The sequence below is a fragment of the Falco peregrinus genome, chromosome 5, assembly GCF_023634155.1.
Source record: "Falco peregrinus isolate bFalPer1 chromosome 5, bFalPer1.pri, whole genome shotgun sequence".
Lineage (NCBI taxonomy): Eukaryota > Metazoa > Chordata > Aves > Falconiformes > Falconidae > Falco > Falco peregrinus.
This window is the reverse complement of record NC_073725.1, coordinates 10179176-10199840: the sequence shown is the minus strand read 5'-3', so window position 1 is coordinate 10199840 and position 20665 is coordinate 10179176. Positions and strand designations below refer to the sequence as shown.

The window sequence follows — 20665 nt, the reverse complement described above, 5'->3', positions numbered from 1 at the left end:
TGTTGTTATCGATAACATTAGAAAATTAATCCATATGGAATTCTGTAAATCTCTGTCTTTCACTCCAGTTTCTTGCCTTTGCTGCTGTATTTCCACATTCTTCTAGAAAACTGATGCAAAGCAATTACTTATAACTTTTTGAACAATAGCGTACCTTGCAGCTGCAGAGGTAATTTATATGGGCTAGTGCAAAAGGTGCGTGTTTTTGTCAGGCTGCCACAGACCCCTGGTGAATGGTGTAGGTAAACTGGAAAGATTACGTATCTTCAGTTGCTTATAAAGGGTGCAACTCAAATATAATTGCTTTCATATAAGAAACAAATCCAAATCAAACAAAGTACTGTTGGAAATTATGCAACCATTTGCTAAACAAATCCACAACCATCCAGCCATACTGGCAACATACAGGCAAATTTTAGGCAGTTACTTGAAATCTTTCCATCAAAATGCTCAGTTTAAATAGTCACTATTGCCTTGGAGGCTTTATGTTTCATCCTACAATGATATACCAACACATACATGAAAAAAAAATCACAAGGAGAGGACTCCTATCAGACTTATAATATCCTCCTACTAACCTTAGGTGGTTTAAAAGGATAGTCCGGTGAAAAGGTAATGTCAAGGAAGAAAACTCCACCTTCATATACAGACCCTGGAGGCCCCAGTATAGTTGACCTCCATTCATAAATGTTGTCTCCTTTGGGTCCAGCACTAAAATAGAAAACAAAAATACAATAACCACATACAATCAAGAATATACTCCATCAGTCATACTCTACCAGTAGCACTGCTGGTTTTGCGATAACACTACAAATCAAAATTGCATATTACATTCATTAAGTTAGTCCTGGATAAAACATCTAACTGGTGTCCTGTGACACTTTTGGTGAAGTAATATATTCAGTTAGGAAGAATTATTAAAATCACATTATAAATTATTCAAATAAGCACAGAAAAAATTCTGACTGCCTTCTCTCAAATACTTTAGTGGGCAGATGTGAAGTATTTACAGTGCAAGGATACAGGGACTTACTTTGCTGAGATGTCTTGTTACTGTCTTGCCTCACAAGCCATGCTATTTTCACCTACCTCCTCATCCACCTACCTCATCAGTCAGTTGCAGTATAATTACATATATTATTATACAGCACAGACTGTACTAAAGACCGAGCAGGGCACAAATGACCTTGCAGCTGCACTTTCTAAGTTACTAACCTAAGGTCTCCAGTCACCAGTACAGAAGGCTGCTTTACTCTGCAATCATTACCGTATCTTAAAAATATTATAAACAGGAAGCGGGTTAAACTCTTGGATTATGTTAATTCAAAGCCCCTGTTTAAAAATACAGCACTGAAACAGTATTTAAAATGTACAAAACATAATCCTTACGTGCAACAAGAAAAATCTCTCACCCACATGGTCAATTTCTGAAAAAATAAAATTAAAACCTAATAAAAGTTCTTGGGCATGACTCTTCCACAAGCCAACACAGCCTCCTTTCATACAACATAATGCTTGCCCATAGAAATACATACTTTACTCAGGGTGGCCTCTTAAGGAATATGAAGACTTCCTTTTGGTTCACAGCCTGCTGATACCAGTCACTGATACAGGATGTGAATTTCAATTAGGATCAGTTGGGACGGTGGCTTCTAAATATCTGACGAATATGTTTCAGAGGAAGGCAGTGCTGGTAGATATTTCAAATAAGTGACGTGGTATTGTCTTAAGGCATTTCTTGTGATACAATTCTTGCTTAGTTTGCAATAAAGATTTCCACAGCGTGCAGGGGTTTGTGAAATAACCCTGTGTGTAGAACAGATGAAAGCTCTTGGCTATGCTCCATGCCTCACAGTGTACCCAAGGCATACAATTATTATACGACATCATGTCATGTTCACTGCTCAACTATTCATTTTGTTCATTGAAAGTTAATAAAACCCTCTTTCACCTGAAATTCCTTGGGCCCTCTTCAATAAAACTTCTGGCTGCATGATTCCCTGCATACAACTGCGTGACTTTGTACTGTGAAGTGTACTTCATTAGTCATGGTACCTACATCAATTTTCTATAATAGCTGTTAATGCTTCCTGGCTTTCCAAACTATGCGCTTTCCTAACAAAAATGGGTTAGAGATACTATAACATTATGGAACATTCATTTTCTATCAGCCATAGTAACAAAACTAGCAATTGTTTTAAAGATAAAATCTGGCTTTTTAGAGTGTCACAACAGCAGAAGTGTTGCCATCCATATTTCACAGTGTCGATAATACATCAGGTTGCTAGCTGCCAAACAAATTTAATTTACCCAGTTCTCAGTTTGCATTAACCTTTGAATAATAAAGCACAGCTGAGACTGCTGTAAAAAACAAACCAGTGAATGAATAATTAAAAACACCTCCACTGCCTTTAGAAAGACCAATCCTGAGTCAACAGGGAAGGTTTAATTGTGACTGAACTAGGCATTAAGGGGCTAATTGAACTCTTTATAAGCCCAAACAAATGTGGTCCTACAGCAGTACTATGGTATACAAGGTTCACAGAAAGTAAAACCCTAAAAAAAAAAAAAAAAAAAGATCAGGCAATTAGTTCAACTAGAAAAGGCAAGAAGCAGGGGCAATCTAAATCTTACATGAGAAAAAGCTCATAATACATGAAGGAAATCCTTTCCCATTTTCTGCAGAAAAACATTCTAATATTTGGAGGAGCAATGACTCAGTTGATGCCAGCAGGTTAAAATGGAAGCGATATAAATGTCGGTCCCAGAGAAGTGGTTGGAAACGGCAAGTAACAAAAGCAAGCCCTGTCTTTTTTAGACCTCATTTAGCCAAGAGGGAACGGTTGGGCCCTTCTGGGGCTTGAGCAAGGCTCACTTTTGATCAGAACCCTCTCTGACAGTGGCATTTTTGTAATGTATATTATTCTTATTTGTTTTGCCTATTTATTTAATTGCATTAACATTTGAAATGAGCAGTCATTAATTAGAAGAGTTGGAAAATGCTCCATCTGCCAGTTGAACTGTTTCGGCACGTCCAGCTACAAGCCCAGCCTGATCACATTCTGAGGATGCTGATTAACATTAATTGAAGGTTTTCTTTGCAAATGAGAGATGAAGCTTTATTAAGTATTATTATTAATTTGAAGAATAACTTGAATTGTATAAAGCGTGGGAAGACTGCTGTTACTGATGTTGCCTGTTGAGTGCTTGCTGGCAGCAAGGCTGTTCAGCCGATGTAAAATAGCGATCCATGTGCACAGGCAGCCGCTGGTATTAAGGGCAACAGCGTGCACAAGCATGATGTTTTTTCACTTGCACATTAATAATACAAGAAGTTTGACAGGTGTATTATCTTTGTTTTGCTTCTTTCCTAATTGTTAAGCCTTTTATTTATCCACACTATTGGCAACCAGAGCGACGACTCATCAGGCTTCACCAGAGAAAATTCCCATATGTGCAAGACCTCAGCCAAAGCCTTATTCTATAAGGTTTATAATGCAAGCGGATTTAATTGCCCTTCTCTCTACATGGATATCTGCCCAGCACACTGAAGCCCAAATGTTTTACATTCAGTATGATTTATATTCCAGCTCTATTAATGTTACTGGCAACCAAACCACAGATCTCAAAGAAAGGAAGCCAAACATCTCAGTGCCTGAAGTTCTGTTATCTTTGGAAGGACAGATTCAAATGTGCACCCGCTCAGCGAAGGGCAGACTAAATCTGCCTTGAACTCAACTGACCCAGGGCCAGAGCATACACACGCTGCCTGCTACTAACCTACTGCTAAATCACTCCGTTTCAGGGGAAAAATAACAGCGGCTGTGGCAGCTCCAGGTGGAAGTGGCTGAACTATTAAGGATAAGGTGGTCAGGAGAAGGACAGGTCTGCTGTCAGACCAGCAAAGCAGCCTCCCAGTTTGAGCCGTGATGCTGAAACCCTATAGTGACTCTGCAGGATGAGGCAACCGAGGGGCTCAGCAAGAAGCACGTGGTGTGACTGCAGCTGGTACTCCCCATGCTTCCAGTGTTAGCTCCCAGGTAAAATTTGTAACATCGGACTGAGAAAGTAGAGTTGCAGATAAGGGCCATGGACACTTGAAGTTATCAGTGGTTTGTCGGGAGCTAGCCCTCTGCTGTTATTATTCCCGACACGCCACAGAATACTGCACTTCACCTGCTGGGGAGGCCTTGCTTTCTGGAAGAGCTGGGGTAGGTGGACATGGAGCCAGCCTTCTTCCTCTTCCAGAATGACATCAATAAGGGTGTATGAAATTCAGGACATAGGAGTCAAAATATGTAAAATGGTCTCCATTTTATTCCACTCTCCTTCGCCTCTCCTTACATATTTTTGTTTTGCCACTGCTTCCCACATACGTACTTGCAGGTGAAATGTATGCTCATCAGTCACAGTTAGCAGCAAAATACTTTAAAAGCTACTATAACTGAATTAATTTTGCTTTAAATATGCCTAAATGCACTGAGTATTTTCTATTCCCTCAATATGTTTTAGGCAGGCAGCCACTTGAAAGTAGTGCTGCTAAAAACTGCTTGTCCAGTACAATGCCTCATAAACACCAAACTTTCCCTGCACTTAGAATATCCTAAAATAATAATTTCAAAATAATGTTTTAGGAGAGTTGTATGGAAACAGCAGCATCTATGAGACATACCAGATGAAAACCTATCTGGAAAAGTTATGAAATTACAGGTGACTTTTAGTTTAATCAGAGCTGTTGTTTGTACAGAAATTTACTCCATTTCTAGGGAATGACTACAAAAAGTGAAAATACAGAAGGTAAAAAAAATAACAGTATCTCCCTTGCGTACCAAGTATTCATATGGAATAAATTAGTCAAAATAATGTTATTATTTTCGAATCTAACTTATATTTCTTGATGAGGGTCACATGCTTCACCAGCATCTATAACTGGAGGTGGCATAACGTCCTGGTGTGTTTCTCCTGATGTGGAAAATGAGGACTAGTTTAGTGTCTTCCCTTCCATTCTTGGTCTCTGAAACTTTATGGCATCCACTTTTAAAGTGTAACTGTACTCTTTAATACAAGGAAAACGCAAGCCTGTGGCACAAAACAAAGAAGTAAGAAAAGGACTTGTAACTTAAATTACTGTCTAGATCTGACACATGAATGGTGTGTGGGGGAAAGCGATCAGGCCAAGTAAAACAGGAAAGTGAGATGGTCAGGCCGCCTTCCCATTCCACAAGACTCAAAGAAATGGAAAGATTCCTCTGGACTGGGTGAGTTTAAATTAATTTTTATCCTCTTCCTTTATAACAGGATAGAATAAAGCAGGACCAGGATATTATACTAATTTTGTCATGAACTCACTTTCCATGGCATTGTCTATTGCAATTCATACTTATTCCTGCATTGTCTAGCCTGAATTGGTTTAGCACACAGAAACACACATCAGAACTGGGGTTCCTCTGCCCTACATGCAGTCCATGGAGGATGCAGTCCCTCTCAACTATCTTCAGAAACATGACAGCAGAAAGAAGAGGGTAACCTCAAGTCTCTTCCACTTCCCTTCCTTTTACTACGTGGAGCTTTGCCTTTATTGTTGAAGAGACTTCCTTCTGAAGGGAGAAGCTCACCGCAGAATCACCGCCGTGTGTAAGTATTAAAACAATTTGTTGCAATCCTACTTCTTGCACATCTCACAGTTATGCTGGAGCAGATCCTGCACTTAGCTGCCCTCCATGAATGCTTCTGGGAAGCCACTTGCCCAGAGGGCAAAGTGGATACAAAAGTATTGGAAGGTTGGCAAAATGGTTCAAGATCACAGCTGGTGAGAGAAGAGGATGGACGTGACAGAACAGAAGCTTGCAGATTCAGCTTTCATAGATACATATTTCAAGATACATCTCTTGATAAGCCCACAGAAAGCCTCATTAAAATAAAACCCATATATACCTTTGCTCTCTGTTTTGAACGTGGTGCCAATACTGAAACTGGTCCTAAGCAAAAGCATTGCTTTGGTCTGCACCGCAGCTCCGGTCTATCCCCGAGCTTGGGGGCAGCCACAAGACCAGCACTGGGGCTGTGCTGGCAAAACAGTTGCTGAATAATCTCGGTCTGGGAAGAGGACCCACCTGCACACCCAGCCCAGCCCCATTCAACAAAATGCAAAAATAGTGCCATTGAGAAGCACTGGCATCAAAGCCCTGTGAGCCACAGCTGTGTGTCTTTGGCTTTGGACTAGACAGTGCCAGCAGCACCGGTTATCTGTTTAATTTCATCTGCTCTTCCCCCAATTCTCTCTCATCTTCATTCTGGAAGCCCACCTGATCCACCACCTCTCAAGCCTTCACCCTTTCTCTTCCCTTGTTACCAACAACTCTTCTTTGCAGAAACTGTATTTTCTATTTTCTGCTGGGGGGTGGTTTCTTTCCCACCCCCTCTCTGTATGGTGATAATTCATTTCTCCATGATGGTGGACCCTTACTCCCTTCAGGTACATGCAGATCCCCCTCCCCCTCCCATCCTCTTTCTTTTTCTCTCATCAACAGTGATCGGCACATCCTGCTATTTTTCATTTTTCTCCAGAAAGGAGGAGGGGGTGGAAAATGGTGCAGGGGGATTTTATTATGGTACAGCAGTCACTCATTTTGTTTCTTCCCTTCCCTGTTGCGCTTCTTCTGCGATGTAGAAAATGAAGAGCAAGCAGAGCGGATGCTGCAGCAACAGTGGCATAGGGAAGGGAAAGGGAGTCACAGCTGCCTACCCAGATGCTACAGTGATATCAGTAGGTACTTTTATAAATGTATGTAATAAACAGTTGCCACAGCAGCCAAAGGAATACATTTCTACAAAACAAAAACAAAGAGATAGCAGAGAGCACTGAGACTGCCTGTGGCAATGGGCACAGTTGTATGGTTAATAACACCTCTGCTATGAATAAAATTAGCAGGCTAGTCTCTAAGCAGTAAAATCGAAGAACAATTAAAGAAATAAACTTCAGAATTAGAGATAAGTGCTTACTTCAGCTGTAATATTGATGACTTAAACTGTCATCAAGAAATAACACCCCCCCCCAAATTTGTACCTTTAGAATGCATAACCTTTTCTTAATTTCTTTTTTCCTGAAAATCTGCTGATCATCTGAGAAGATGCTTATGGTTCTTATTACTTATAATCTAGACCAAAACTAGAAATTTTTCAGCATTAAATTTGAGGCCCAAGAGATCTGAATTACTCTAAGAAAATTAGTAATACACATACGTTTTTAAAGAGTTGTTCATTTCACTTTAACTAGATGCTATATATGTAGTGAAAAAGCTTGGCTTTCCGTGATCTAACACTCAAATTTGAGTCTATTCTAGATCCAGTATTTTTTGTCACCTTGCAATATTACTGGGAATTTATGCCTCACACATGTTGGAATAGCAACCTAATTAGATGAGGTAAGCATGATTTTTTAGTAGGTATCTCTCATTAGACTTAATTTTTCATAATGGAAACTGAGGGTGAAATGACTGGGTCACTAGTCACTCAGAAAGGTTTTGGCAGAAAGAGAAACTTCAGACAAACCCCTTACAACACTTAGTTTCCATTACAGAGAGAGAATTCAGCTGAAAAATTTGGATCAGACTTTCTTTCAGTTTGTCCAGTTTTCTGATTGAGAACATCTTTCCATAAGAAACTTAAAAAAAAAAAAAGTACTTTTAGGCAAGCAGTAAGAGAAGGAGGGTATTAAGACATTTTTCTAACTCATGCTACAATTCCTTCAAAGTGGTTATATCCTGCTTTTAGCAAGTGCTTTTTATTGAAGCCAGTTACCATTTTCATCTACACTTTGGAACCAATATGCTTGTGGCAAATGCGATTGGAAGAATATCTAGGAAAACTGATCCCAATGAGCTGTCAAAGGAGCAGTAATGTATTACAGGATAAACCTAAATACTGCTTCATGTGCTTATTGAGAGCACTTGTATACAGTACGGTATGGTATTTTTTCATTGTCAGTCTTCTCTGGTTTTAGGAAGGTGTCTCTAGAGGTCTATTTATCACCCAAAGCGATATGGCAGTTTAACTTTGGGCCTTCCTGCCACTTTATTTCTTGCAACAAACCCCCACCACACCAGGTCAGTGTGCTGGAAAGTCTGCTACGAGGCAAATCCTTTTCTCCTTGTGATTAACTTTCTCTGCCTTCCTGTCACTGGAGCCATTACAAATTATTGGCTGAAGCTGTGTTGTGTTTAAAATGAGTTAAGTTTTGGCCACAGTAAAAATAACAAACAGATTAAGACCAAGTGAATATCACTTTGTTGATTTTATTATTCACTTCTAAATAATGCCACTAAAAATTATTAAAAGTATCCTAGCACTTTAGCAGACTGGTATTATTCAACGAGCACTTGGATGCTTCTATTCTCTAAAGTCCTGTCTTCAGAGCATTCCTGAGATAGACACCATCATGAAGAAAACCGCTTCTTAATGCACAGAATAGTTATTTATATTATAGTATCTACAGCAATTTATTCATTGCAAACACCATTACACAGTGTATGATCACAGCATGCTGAGTATTCACAATGAGATTTTAAAAATGGCAATTTTGTTAAGTATTCTCCACTTTGTTCAGCTGAACAAAATTACATAAAACCCTTCACAGAAGGCTTTCCTTGTTCAGCACTGGAAACACTCATTTGCCTCCTATTACATATCTATAGGCTTAATTCCCTTTTGCCACATCTTTTGTTTCTTTTTCTTTACAAGCAGTACCACTAACTGTAGTTCCAGCTCTTCTATGCCACCAGAAATAGACTGTGTAGTTTAAATAAGATAAAGTATCTATAAGCCTGATTTGCCTCTATGGTAAATCATATCAAGCATGATTTGTAGCCACATTTTAGCAAAAGAGAAAAAGAAGGAATGAGAAACACTACAAAATAATGAACAGACTGTCCTGGGACCTTCTATTATGGCCTCCAACCTTGCAGCTTGCCAAGTGATATTATTTTCATGTTACTCCTCCTAATCTGCTTTTCCTTGAGTTTTTTTTTCTTTCCCAGGATTACCATTTACTTTTCAAAATGAAACTACTTTTTAATTTCACAACATTTCTCCTTATGCACAACAGCTGTAATTTACCATTCTGTCTTTCCTAAGTTAAACAGAAAACATGCCACACAACAGTGGGGTGGCACTATCAGGCACTATATTTTAAGATTTTAAATCTAATTTAAAAGGATGAGGTTACTGAGTGCAGACAGATAACACAGAAACCCCATAGCAGCTGGAAGATTTAAGAGGTGCAGTTGGGAAGCAAGCATTCTTTAAAGGAGCACTGACTTTAGTTCCTGTGGAAACCTCAGATTCAACACGAGAGAGAGGTAGACAGGGCTAAAGCAGACCAGCTCAAACAGACTAGAAAGACCTGCCATGAAAGGGTGCAATATACTGAAATATATAGATTTGAAATCCATTTGATATGTTGGTTTGATCACTTATAAAAAAAAATACTCCAAACTCCTGCACTTCATCAGAAATGACGAAAAATGAAAAAAAAAAAAATCATGCGCAATGGATTAGCGATGAATGGATCAGCTGAACTTCAATTAATGTCCCCTTCACTTTCTGATGATAGACTTATGGTTTCATGTAAGAAAATTTTTTAAGTCTTACCCAGAAAAGATCTCTACAGTATCTAAGAAACGTTAGTGTGAAGCTATTCTGCAATAGTCAGCCATTTCAGTAATTGAGAATGATTTACACAGGATTATTTCTAATATATGTACACACACATTTTCTGATTATTATGAATACTGTAAGCAAGGCAGTAATGTTTTTCAATGACTGCATATTCTCTGTTCCTCAGAAAAGTGCTTTTCTGTGTAACCACTAGTCATTGTATCGTTCCCTTACTTGGAAACTATTTATTCAACTGCCTGTAAAGAGGTTTGATTTGCTCAAGACTGTCATCTTTAATAATCCTGTCTACAAAGCAGTTGTATAAACAGGAGCCTGGAAATTTGGAGACCTTATGCAACAAGAATTATTTAGTAGCATTTTTTCTGAAGGGGCCCCATTCTGAGATTTCCTTTTGTGACATTTTGGAGACTTCAGTTTATATACATAAGCTGCTTGTAAAACTGTCCCAAAATATTCATGAGGGAAAGCAATGAGAAGAAAATTTAAAGAAGTTAGTATTTACAGAGGGATATCTCAAACATAAAATACAGCTGTGTAATCAACAAGCCTGCTCTTCTGTCCATTCTGTAAACAGAGGAAGGGGCCCGAATACAGACTCCCCTCATTTCAGCGAGAGATTCACACATGCTTACACATGAAATGCTTGCTTACACAAGGAACAACTCTGTATTATGGCACAGATTAACTAACATGATGTTAAACACATTATAAAACAAGTCATTTCCTCCTGAGTAAACAAGCCTATAAAGCCAACAGGCACAGAAAAAAAGGAAATTTGATTCTGAAATCCATATACTTCAAAAGCAGATTCCTTTTATTTAGTCAATTTAGTTAAGAGGCTGCCTTATTTCTCCAGATCTCTGGTAAGTAGAAGAAAACACACTTGGAAATTGCGGGCAAATGGACGCGTTTTCACAACCTTTTTTCTTCATTTGAAATTATTCTCGTACTTCAAATATGGAGACCAGCCATAGGTCCAAAGTGAAAGAAACATTAAAATGTCTCACTTTTTGATTGAGACTGATTGTCCTTATTGCAGGCCCTGTTGTGACTTATCAGAAGAAAACACCGTTTATAGGCAAATTTCTTTGCCATATGTATGAGGACTGAACAGTTTATACCACTTGACCGACTAGTCAAAATAAACAGGGATTCTGCAGATTTTGGGGAGCATTTACATGAGACTGGGACCTGGTAATGTGGCTTCTTCTACTTCAGGAGAATATTGTTAGGACCTCTTCTCTGGAATGGGGGACTTAGCTGGATCCATGACAGGGTAAACAGAAAATAAAATATATGCAAAATTTCTCATTTTTCTATCAGCATAATTTTCTCCTAGGATCTTTTGGGAGGGACTCTGGGGCTGAGGTTAGGAAGGGCTTATGCAGGACCGAGCTTTCTGTTCTGAGGTTGCTGGAAATCCTCTCCAAGTCAGACCTGGAGTTACGAAGTGAACTTACTAAAACAGTCCCAGAAACCGGTTATCCCGCAGACTTCACTGTTAGAATGCAGTTGGTCCATTGTGGTTTTCAGTAAAGGTGAGCTTATTTGGGACAACTGAGGCTATGTTCTTCTCAGTACACAGCCCTCCACTGTGCTCCTAGGATCAGGAATCCTGATTAGAAAACCCTTCCCTATAAATGGCTTAGTTTCATCCCTTGCTTTATTCAAAAGAATTAGGATGGAAAGATGGAAAGTGGTCCTGGGAAGGATGATGGCAAAACTGGTTCAAGAAAAGGAGACTCGCTTGTAATCTGAAAGGCATAATGAAAGCATATGGCTGGAAGAAGAAGTCCTCAGCCTCTGTTCTCAGGACGGGAAGGCAAACAACAGGTATGCAGGTACTTGCTCATGAAAGTGGTCTTCACCTTAGAGCTGGAGAATTCAGAGCTCTTTAAAATCCCTCTCAAGGTTTCAAGTGACACTTCCACTGCTGTAGGCCTCACACATGATCTACTGCAGAAATCATGCCTTGTCTAATGATGAACCAACATTTCTAATTAGTAAGGGCGAACCAGCATTCTAATCTCTAAATCGTAATCAATAACTATGTCACAGAAGAATTAAACTTCACATATATAAGACCTTGTAAAAACAACCACAGCGTATGTTCCCTACATCAAGATATAATACCAAGAACAGTTGAAATTGCCATTATAATTTCCTTGGCAACAAGAACTTGGAATCCTTACTCATACAGATGTTTTTTGCATGATAAAAATCACATTGGTGTTATTTTCTTTCCCATTTTCAGTTCCAGCTCAGCTGCAGTGCTACCTTCTCTCATCATTGTTTATTCTGTAACATTACCAGTTGCATGCATTAAGTGACAAACGACTCTGAGTCAGAGGTACCACCACCAGGAGAACCACGGAACACTACACTAAGTCATACTGAAACTCACAACACAAAACTAATATGTAGCTTAAACTATGAACACTAGAGTTATGTTACTTACCTTTATCATGCGTTACCATTTATCTTTATTATCCTAATCACGACTGTTTAAGCCTTGTGTATTCAAAGCAGGCAGCTGGAGCAAATGGCTATGAGCTACAAAAGCGTTCATCTTATGGTCTCTGGTTCGGTGCTAGTCTTGATAGCTTCTGTCCATATTGTTCATATTTGGAGGCTCTTCGGTGGTCTGCATCTAATTAGTAGGTTTTTTACAAATCCATTTCTTAGCAGACATATGTCCCAAGTCATAAGAATATCACTGCTCTGACTGCAGCCTTGCTGGCAATGCTGACTGGATGGAGGAGGAGATACTCTTTGGCTGCTGCATGTGCTACCTCTTGGTTGAGACCCTGATGATGCTGTAGGAACACATGCAGACAGCTGCCTGACTTTATCAGTTAGTCACAGGTTAATTAGGAAGGTATCTGTACTAATTGCTGTAACGATCAGTTAAGGACTCTTCACAAACACCATATTTGGTGTAGTAGTTTTAAGAGAAAAAAGTCCTGCCTTTTTACTAATGCAGAGGGAAGGCAAGGCGGAGGTATTTAAAGCCATATTACTGTTCAGTATCTTTAATATGATCAAACCCAGCAGTAGCTCACCTGTATTGCTTGTGATAATTTAGCAAAAATCTAGCCACCTGAGAAAGATTTAAATATTCCATTTTATGTATTAAGAGGAAAAAGTGCTCCTCTGTCAGATCATATTGAATCACAACAGCATGCGTATGTATTCTTGTCACAGTTTCTGCACTTTTTCTGTTTTTGATGCCTTCAAAATAATCTTTTTTTAAATTAATGTACTTGCCAATTGTATATTCTGGAAGGGAGAGCAGCTGTTTCCTCACAACTGTACGCACAGCCTTTTGAAGAAAATTTTGTTTATTAATAGTAATCTGTTTTTTTCATAGCTTTGCAATTTCTTAGATAATAGGGTAAAACACAATTTTCCTTTCATGTTCTCTGCATACTGAAGAGACAGATGCAATTGCAAGAAACTACTTATGCTGAGGGCAAAACTTAGTACTGCTTAATGTGATTTAATGACTAAAAATGTGTATCATTTATAGATGACATCTAGTACTCAGCTAAGATATTATTATGGTCAATGAGTACTCTTCCCTGCTGGTTAGTAAAAGGATTTGGAATTAAATCTGTTTTTATTTTACTTGTTCAAGTAGACGCACTGAAAGCAACCCAGCTAACCACACGGGTAACACAAATGGGATTTAGTCTTTGCTCCTAATCTTTTCTAGACAGAAGCTCACATATAACTATATATATATTAACTTGAAACACAGAACTGGGGGAAGGGGGAAAAAACAGGACTTAGAAAGGCTATTTTACAGCTACACAGACATGTAAACACCTCCAGGAACTTTGCTTAATAAGGCCAGCTACTTTCAGCTATCACTCCACTGCCCGTGACAATCTGCATGAAAGCATTTCTTTCTCCCCCAGGCAACACTATCAAGTTAGTGCAGTTCCCTCGAAATACAAAAATGATGTATTTAAAGCTAAATGTATAGCATATGGAGGACTGGAGCTGTGCTACGAAGTGCACCCCCCTCACTCAAAGGCACTCAGGCACGCCAACAAATGTGCCTAAGAAAAGTGGCAAATATGACAGGGAAAATGTCAGAATACAGAAATTGTCTGTAGATTTTAACTCCTGTCAAGAGACACTCTTGTGTAATAGAGATACCACAGGGCCTACCCTCAAGACATGATGTACGCAATGAAGCACTCAACTCAGCAGTGTTTAATACATGAACACTGTTTCCCCTACAGGACACATTACTTAGCTTTTCCTAAAGATACCAAAGTGATTTACATGCATGTTTACCAAACTAGGTGAATTCAACCCCAACGCACAGAAGCTATGAGTGACAGTCGAGTTTCCTGGGAAGCAAAGGCTCAATCCTGTGCACTCAAGAGTTGATCCAGTGTTCAGTGATGCCAGTGAAAAAACTCCCACTGACTTCAATACATTGAAATGCACAAAAAAAAAGCATTTACAAGCCATTTGTAAATCCATAAAATGTCATGTAGTTGTGCTTGTAATCTTAAAATCTAATTTTAGTGAGTCTCGTTAAAAAAAAAGCCTTGTGTGTGCAATTGTGTGCATTCGAATGTATGTTGACCTACTTCAAATTGTTTTCTGTTTATCACGTTAGGAAATGTATTCTAAAACCTCATCCTCAGATGATCACCCCCCTCCGCCCCAAACCTTCAAAATCAAAAAGCAGTGGATGGTTGTGCAGTCCCCACAACCACCGAGCTTTGATCAAGTTTTTTTCCTTACAGCAATATTTTAGAATCCTACAGAAATATGAACCAAACTTGTTGATTTCTGGGCCTATCACTTTTGTAGGGGTCTGAGATTGTGCAGAACAATTTAAATACAGTTCTCTGACATTCAGAACTGAAATGTCAGTTCCTGTGTGAAATAAGAGAACACAGTAATTTGGGAAGTCTATTAACTTGTTGCACAAAACTAGATTTATTACATTTTTGATGTACACTCCTTCATAAGCCATTATTCCAGATTTAAATAATATTTCTATTTTGATTTGCATTTCAACACTTATTTTCAAGTAATTTTATCACTCATGGGGATTATTGTTGGGTTCAGGACTCTACACTTACTAGAATTTTAAAAAAATTGGAACACTTTTACAGGGGCATGGTTTAGTGGTGTACTTGGCAGTGCTAGGTTAATGATCTTAGAGGTCTTTTCCAACCTAAATGATTCTATGATTCTATGAATATTTTCTCTGCAGAGGTAAAAGGTCAAACTGAGTAGCACTAGACATGAGAAAATGAATTAGCAAACTGAAGGAAAGATAATCAGTCTGGCTTCCAGGTTAACTTTCTGTTATTTATTGTATTTTTTTTTTTAATCTTTTAACAGCATGCCAGTCCTGTGCTCAGGCTTGCTGTGCTACCACAGCAGAAACTACACAAAAAGTAACAATGTCTAAAAATCACTCCCCCTTTCAGAAACCCATCCCCGCCCTGCAAGCCACTCCCTCCTAAAAAGTCCACAGCAATGAAATACCCTTTTTGTTGAAAATCAGGAAACTGAGGTCCTGGCAAACTGACAGGTAAAGTAAATTTATCTTCTTCAAAAACACGATTGTGTGAATAAGAGGCGTTCACAAATGGTAGCGGCCAGCTGCTTCCTCACATGTGACTGTAAATACTGCGTTTAAAAACAGAATCATAATATTTACAAATAGAAATTACACACAGTGTGTCTTTCAAAATCTGTCTGCTATTGTCCAGAGGTTTTTGTGGTAAACAAACCAGCATAAACAGTGGGAAGCAAAAGTGGTTTACAAATAATTTTATTTTTTGCAAATGAAGCAGTATTAGCAACATCAACAGCACTACTCTTGGATTGACACTGCTGTCTTATTTTACTCCTCTAACTTCATAAAACCAATAAATATATTTTACTTCATAAATTGAGGAGAGTCTGCAAAAAGTAAGTTTTTCTCACCTTGCATGCTTTGGAGCATTTATCTAAACCCCTGTAATGCTCAGAAGCCCATATATCTTATTGTATAAATAATTCTATGTCTGAACTTTCTTCTATTTCCAAAAAATGACAGGAGAGATTTAGTGCAAGTTAGATGTCACCCTCACAAATACAATTTCAATTTATGGTTATCAATTTAGGCAAATTAGGATTTCCCAACAATGTCAATTAAAAGTTTTGTATTGACATATCTGTTGTCCAAAAAATCAGATACCTTTTTCATCCCTTTTCATCTCTGTTTCCCTATATTGACCACAAGTATTTTTCATTTGTGGGCTATAAAACATTACAGTTATTCATTACATATGGCATTGGCATACCTGTTATAGCTACCTAGTGTACATTTCAATACTAAAATACATTTCTCAGTTTAATACACAGCTAATGAATCAAATAAAATTCAAGTGGTTTGGGGCTTCAAGTGACATTTTAAGTTATTACCCCTGTAATCACATCATGAGCAGAAATGGCCTTGTACCTCTTACTCCATGGTCAGGCAGTTGCTGTAAAACTCACCATAATATTCTTGCTCTGTGGTTTATAATTACTTCCAAATTTCAGAAAATTGGTATTATTTTTTCGAGAGTGTGTGGGGTGTGTGTCTGTCAGGCTAGGTGCCACAGATGCCAAAAAATAAAGAACCAAGAAATGCATATTCAAATATACATCCAAAATTAATTTTTTAGTATTTTAAACAAAAGATTTTGCTTCATTAAAATACTTCACACCTCCTCATCAGAGACTGCCCCAGAACCAGAAACTCCTGACTGGGGAGTGGGGGCAGGCAGCTGTTCCCTTGCGGAACAGATTTTCAAACCCTTTGACAACCCACGCTTAAAACATTCTTCATTCATTCAATAACATTACTTTTACAGGCACAGAGAATAAAAACCCAGAGGGTTGGAGCAATGCCCGGTCCTTTGCTGTGGGCTTCCCACCACACCGAGGAGAAGACCTGGACTCTAGGTGTTAGGGAATAGTTTTATAAAGTTACGTCTCTGCAGTCACACGTAGTACACCTTGCAGTCATTGCTCTGCGATATTTAAAACTTAATAACATGTTGCTGCAAATACTTTCTACCTGGTGTTGCCAATGAAAATATCCACAGTACTATAAAGAGGAGTCATTAATTATCTTCAGGCTTTACAAAATGTTAGGATCCAGTACCAAAAATGCATGTGGATGTGAACAGCAACGTTTTGTGCACATAAAGCTACTGGAGGACACAAGCTTCTCAGGACCCACGCTTCCAAGCTGCAGCTTGCTGGTTTTGACAGCAAAATGAAAAGTTGCATTCCAGGAATTGAAATACATTTCTTTTATAGCATTATTTTTCAGCCAGTCCATTACCAGGAGGCACTAATAAGCAAGGTCTATTTAGTTGTGTTGGGCAATGAATAATCTGAATTATCCAGGGATGGAGTATTGCAGAACAAGTCCTAAGAGTTTCCTGTTGGATTTTCAGGGGGTGTTGCTGCTTTTTGTGGGTTTAGGGCATGCGATCAGTACCCACTGCAGGCACAGAATACACGGCTTGTTACCAGCTCAGGGGCACCTTACAGTCGGGTTTTCATCTGTTCAGCAGAAGTTTAAACCCAGGATGCCCTGTGTTGAACATCTGCATCTGCTGCACCACACGACAGTGGGAAACAGGTTCTAGAGCCTGAGGTGAAGGGACCCAGCCACACCACACCACCTTGGTGTGCTAGTGGCTCTCCGCTGTAATTGTCTCTAGGTTCGGCCTCATTGCAATATATCCTGCAGGGAGAGGAATCCAAGGAAACAGGCTGCGGTACCTCTACTGAGTACAATACTTCAGCACATACTCAGTCAGATTCACTGATTGTAGGGAATCTACGTACTCTAAGCTGAGTGAGCAAAATCTCTATCCATGGGTAGAATAAACACTATTTAGAGTGGAACCATTTGTAACACACTTTAATTGGCAATTTTCCCTTAATGAATAATATAACACCTTTCATATGAGGATTCTGCTGCTCTGTGATTTTTTGTGCCTGTAATAAGAAATATAAAAACTGATGCACAGAATGAATTTTCTTAATAACAGAGTTTAAAATAATACATCCATTATCACAGGGATCATACTTGTCTTCTGTAACCACAAGAATGCAATCAGAGCAAGAACATAATGTAAAACACCCACACACTTAAAATCAACATCTTTGCTTCAGAACAGATGGCAATTGCAAACATGAATTAAGAGTATCTTCACATAAATTAAGAAAAAACTTCTTTTGAAGAGTAGAAGATACCGACTGTTTAGGAACTGTGTTTACACTCTTTACTTTTCTTCTGCATGGAGGTATGGCCAGGAGGTTCAGTCAACGAAGAAGGAATTGCATGTTTTTTGTAGGCTGCACAGTGGCTTGCAGACAAGACAGCTTGACAATGCCAAAATGTCACTGAGGCTGTCTCAAAGGGACAGCTGATGGAGTTGTGCACAAATTTAACCTGCTCCAGGGAAAAGGTAACCTGAAATGGTGAAGTCCAGTTGACTGGGTCCATCCAGGAGATGGAACATACTCTCAGAGAAAACTGCTGGGTGTTGGTAAGGTGAGCTCTGTTGGTAGCTATTACTGTACAGTTTAAAGTAACTGAAAAGTCTCAAGTGAAGAAAGTTTTAATTCCTTATCTTTTAAAAAGGCTTTTATATGCTCTGTTCTTCTCACTTAAATTGGGCAGTACCTATCCCTCAGGGGTCTGTACTGGGACTAATAATATTCAGTATTCTTCAGCAACAACACGGACAGAGGGATTGAGCGCACCCTCAGCAAGTCTGGGGATGGCATCAAGCTGAGTGGCACAGCTGATACGCTTGAGGGAAGGGTTGCCATCCAGAAGGACATTGACAGGCTCAAAAAGTGGACTGACGTGAACCTCGTGAAGCTCAACAAGGCCAAGTACAAGGTCCTGCGCCTAGGCTGTGGCAATTCCCAATAGTAATACAGACTGGAGTACGAACGGATTCAGAGCAGCCCTGCAGAGAGGAACTCGGGGATACTAGTGGATACAGAAATGGACGTGAGCTGGCAATATGTGCTTGCAGGCCAGAAAGCCAAGCGTCTCCTGGGCTGCCTGGCCAGCAAGTTGAGGGAGGTGATCCTCCCCCTCTGCTCCGCTCTGGTGAGAGCCCACCTGGAGTCCTGCACCCAGCTCTCGAGTTCTCAGTACAGGAAAGAAATGGAGCTGTTGGAGCGGGTCCAGAGGATCACAAAAATGATCAGAGGGATGGAACATTGCTACTGTGAAGAAAGGCTAAGAAAGCTGGGGCTGTTCAGCTTGAACAAGAGAAGGCTTTGGGGACACCTCACTGAGGCCTGCTTAAAGGGGACTTATAAGAAAGATGGAGATATATTTTTTTACCAGGGCCCATAGTGATAGGACAAGAGGCAACGGTTTTAAACTGAAAGAGGGTAGATGTAGCCTGGATATAAGGAAGAATTTTTTTCTATGATGGTGGCGAAACACTGGAACAGAGAAGCTGTGGATGCCCCATCCCTGGAAGTGTTCAAGGTCAGGTTGGATGGGGCTTTGAGCCACCCGATCTGGTGAAAGATGTCCCTGCCCATGTCCCTTAGTCCAAGGGTTGGTCTAGATGATCTTTAAAGGCCCCTTCCAACTCAAACCCTTTGTGATTTTATGATTTTATCATGTTTCTCTATATTAAAAAATAAACTGGATAATCATAATACATCATACTCTATGAGGATACACATTTCCAAGATTGCATTTTCACTAGAATAAACACTTACTTTTCTTCATGTTGCTCAGTGTGTTCTTCTCAGAATATATACTCTTTCAAGAGTTTACCAGTACCAACTAGAGCTGCTTGTAGCAGAATGAAAGAAACCTGCTTCTAATACATGCATACGTAAGAAACCTTTCATAAATTAATGGGCCAAACGTTGTCATGATGCAATTCATTGACCAGTGGAGGTGTACTAGCTTACTTAAAGATTAAACTTGGCTCAGTAAGATCATTAGGAAAATAAAAGACTATGGAAATAAATTTTCTACATCATGGAAGTGGATTGTGTAAGATCACAATAGAGTAAAAAAATATAAATGGCAGCATAAAGGTATATTACACAAAACTCTGTATGGGTACCAAGACCAATATTGTCAGAATGTGATCTGATATAAAGAAACACACATACACTGCCAGAAAAATAAGAATAAAATAATTTCTCACAGGTTTGATACAAAAGACATTTCTCCCTTAGAGAAAACCTTATAAAGGGCTTCCTCTCTTCAAAGCAGGAAACAGAACGGAAGGGAATGAATAGCAGCAGGTAAAACCTCTGCCTCTCCAAACATTATTCAAAGTTAGAAAATGAAAATGTTTCATTATAAGATGAGGAAAATGACATAGCTGATCAAAGTCAGTCAACTTGCTTATTTGTATCTCAGCAAACACCTCGGGTCTGCACTTTGTCAGTCTGCAGAAAGCAAAAGATTTTTCTGACCTCACAAACTGGCAAGAAATGGCTTGCCTATGGATCTATTCAGCTCAGCAGATACTTGGCACCATTTACCCCAGCTCTCACAGAACCAAATACACCTACCATGACCATGATTGCTATGGAGATTCTCAAAGTCAAGAAGAAAAAGCCTCATTTGAGCAACTGGTATGTCACAGTGGTGTCCCATTGACTCTGGTCTAATTGCCTGACCTAGCCAAAGACTGTGACCACTGAACACCACATTGTTGCTATTCTGTAGCTCTGGACACAGCAGACCTAAAATATAGTGAGGCAGGACTTCAAAAAATTCTCAGAAATGTCATATTAAAAAGTTATGAGGAGATGACACCTTGCTTGTGGCCTGGAGGTTTCATTCAGCATCCCAAATCATTTGCTGTCCAGATATCACCCCTAAAAATTTGCAATGTAGTGCTGTATTTGCATAGAAGCATCTAAAGAGAATGGTATGTCTAAACATATCTATACAGCAGCTAAATTTGTC

The 20665-nt window shown here is 39.2% G+C and overlaps 1 protein-coding gene across 4 annotated transcripts in view; it reads right to left on the bottom strand.

The window, feature by feature from the left end:
• The window catches only part of LOC101922823 (ubiquitin-conjugating enzyme E2 E2), a 217903-nt gene that overhangs the window by 37980 nt on the left and 159258 nt on the right, over window positions 1-20665 (bottom strand). For all 4 annotated transcript variants that reach the window (XM_055803737.1, XM_055803735.1, XM_055803736.1 and 1 more), the window contains one exon: window positions 579-711. In XM_055803737.1, the coding sequence (XP_055659712.1) occupies window positions 579-711 (133 nt within the window). The remainder of the gene's footprint in view (window positions 1-578; window positions 712-20665) is intronic.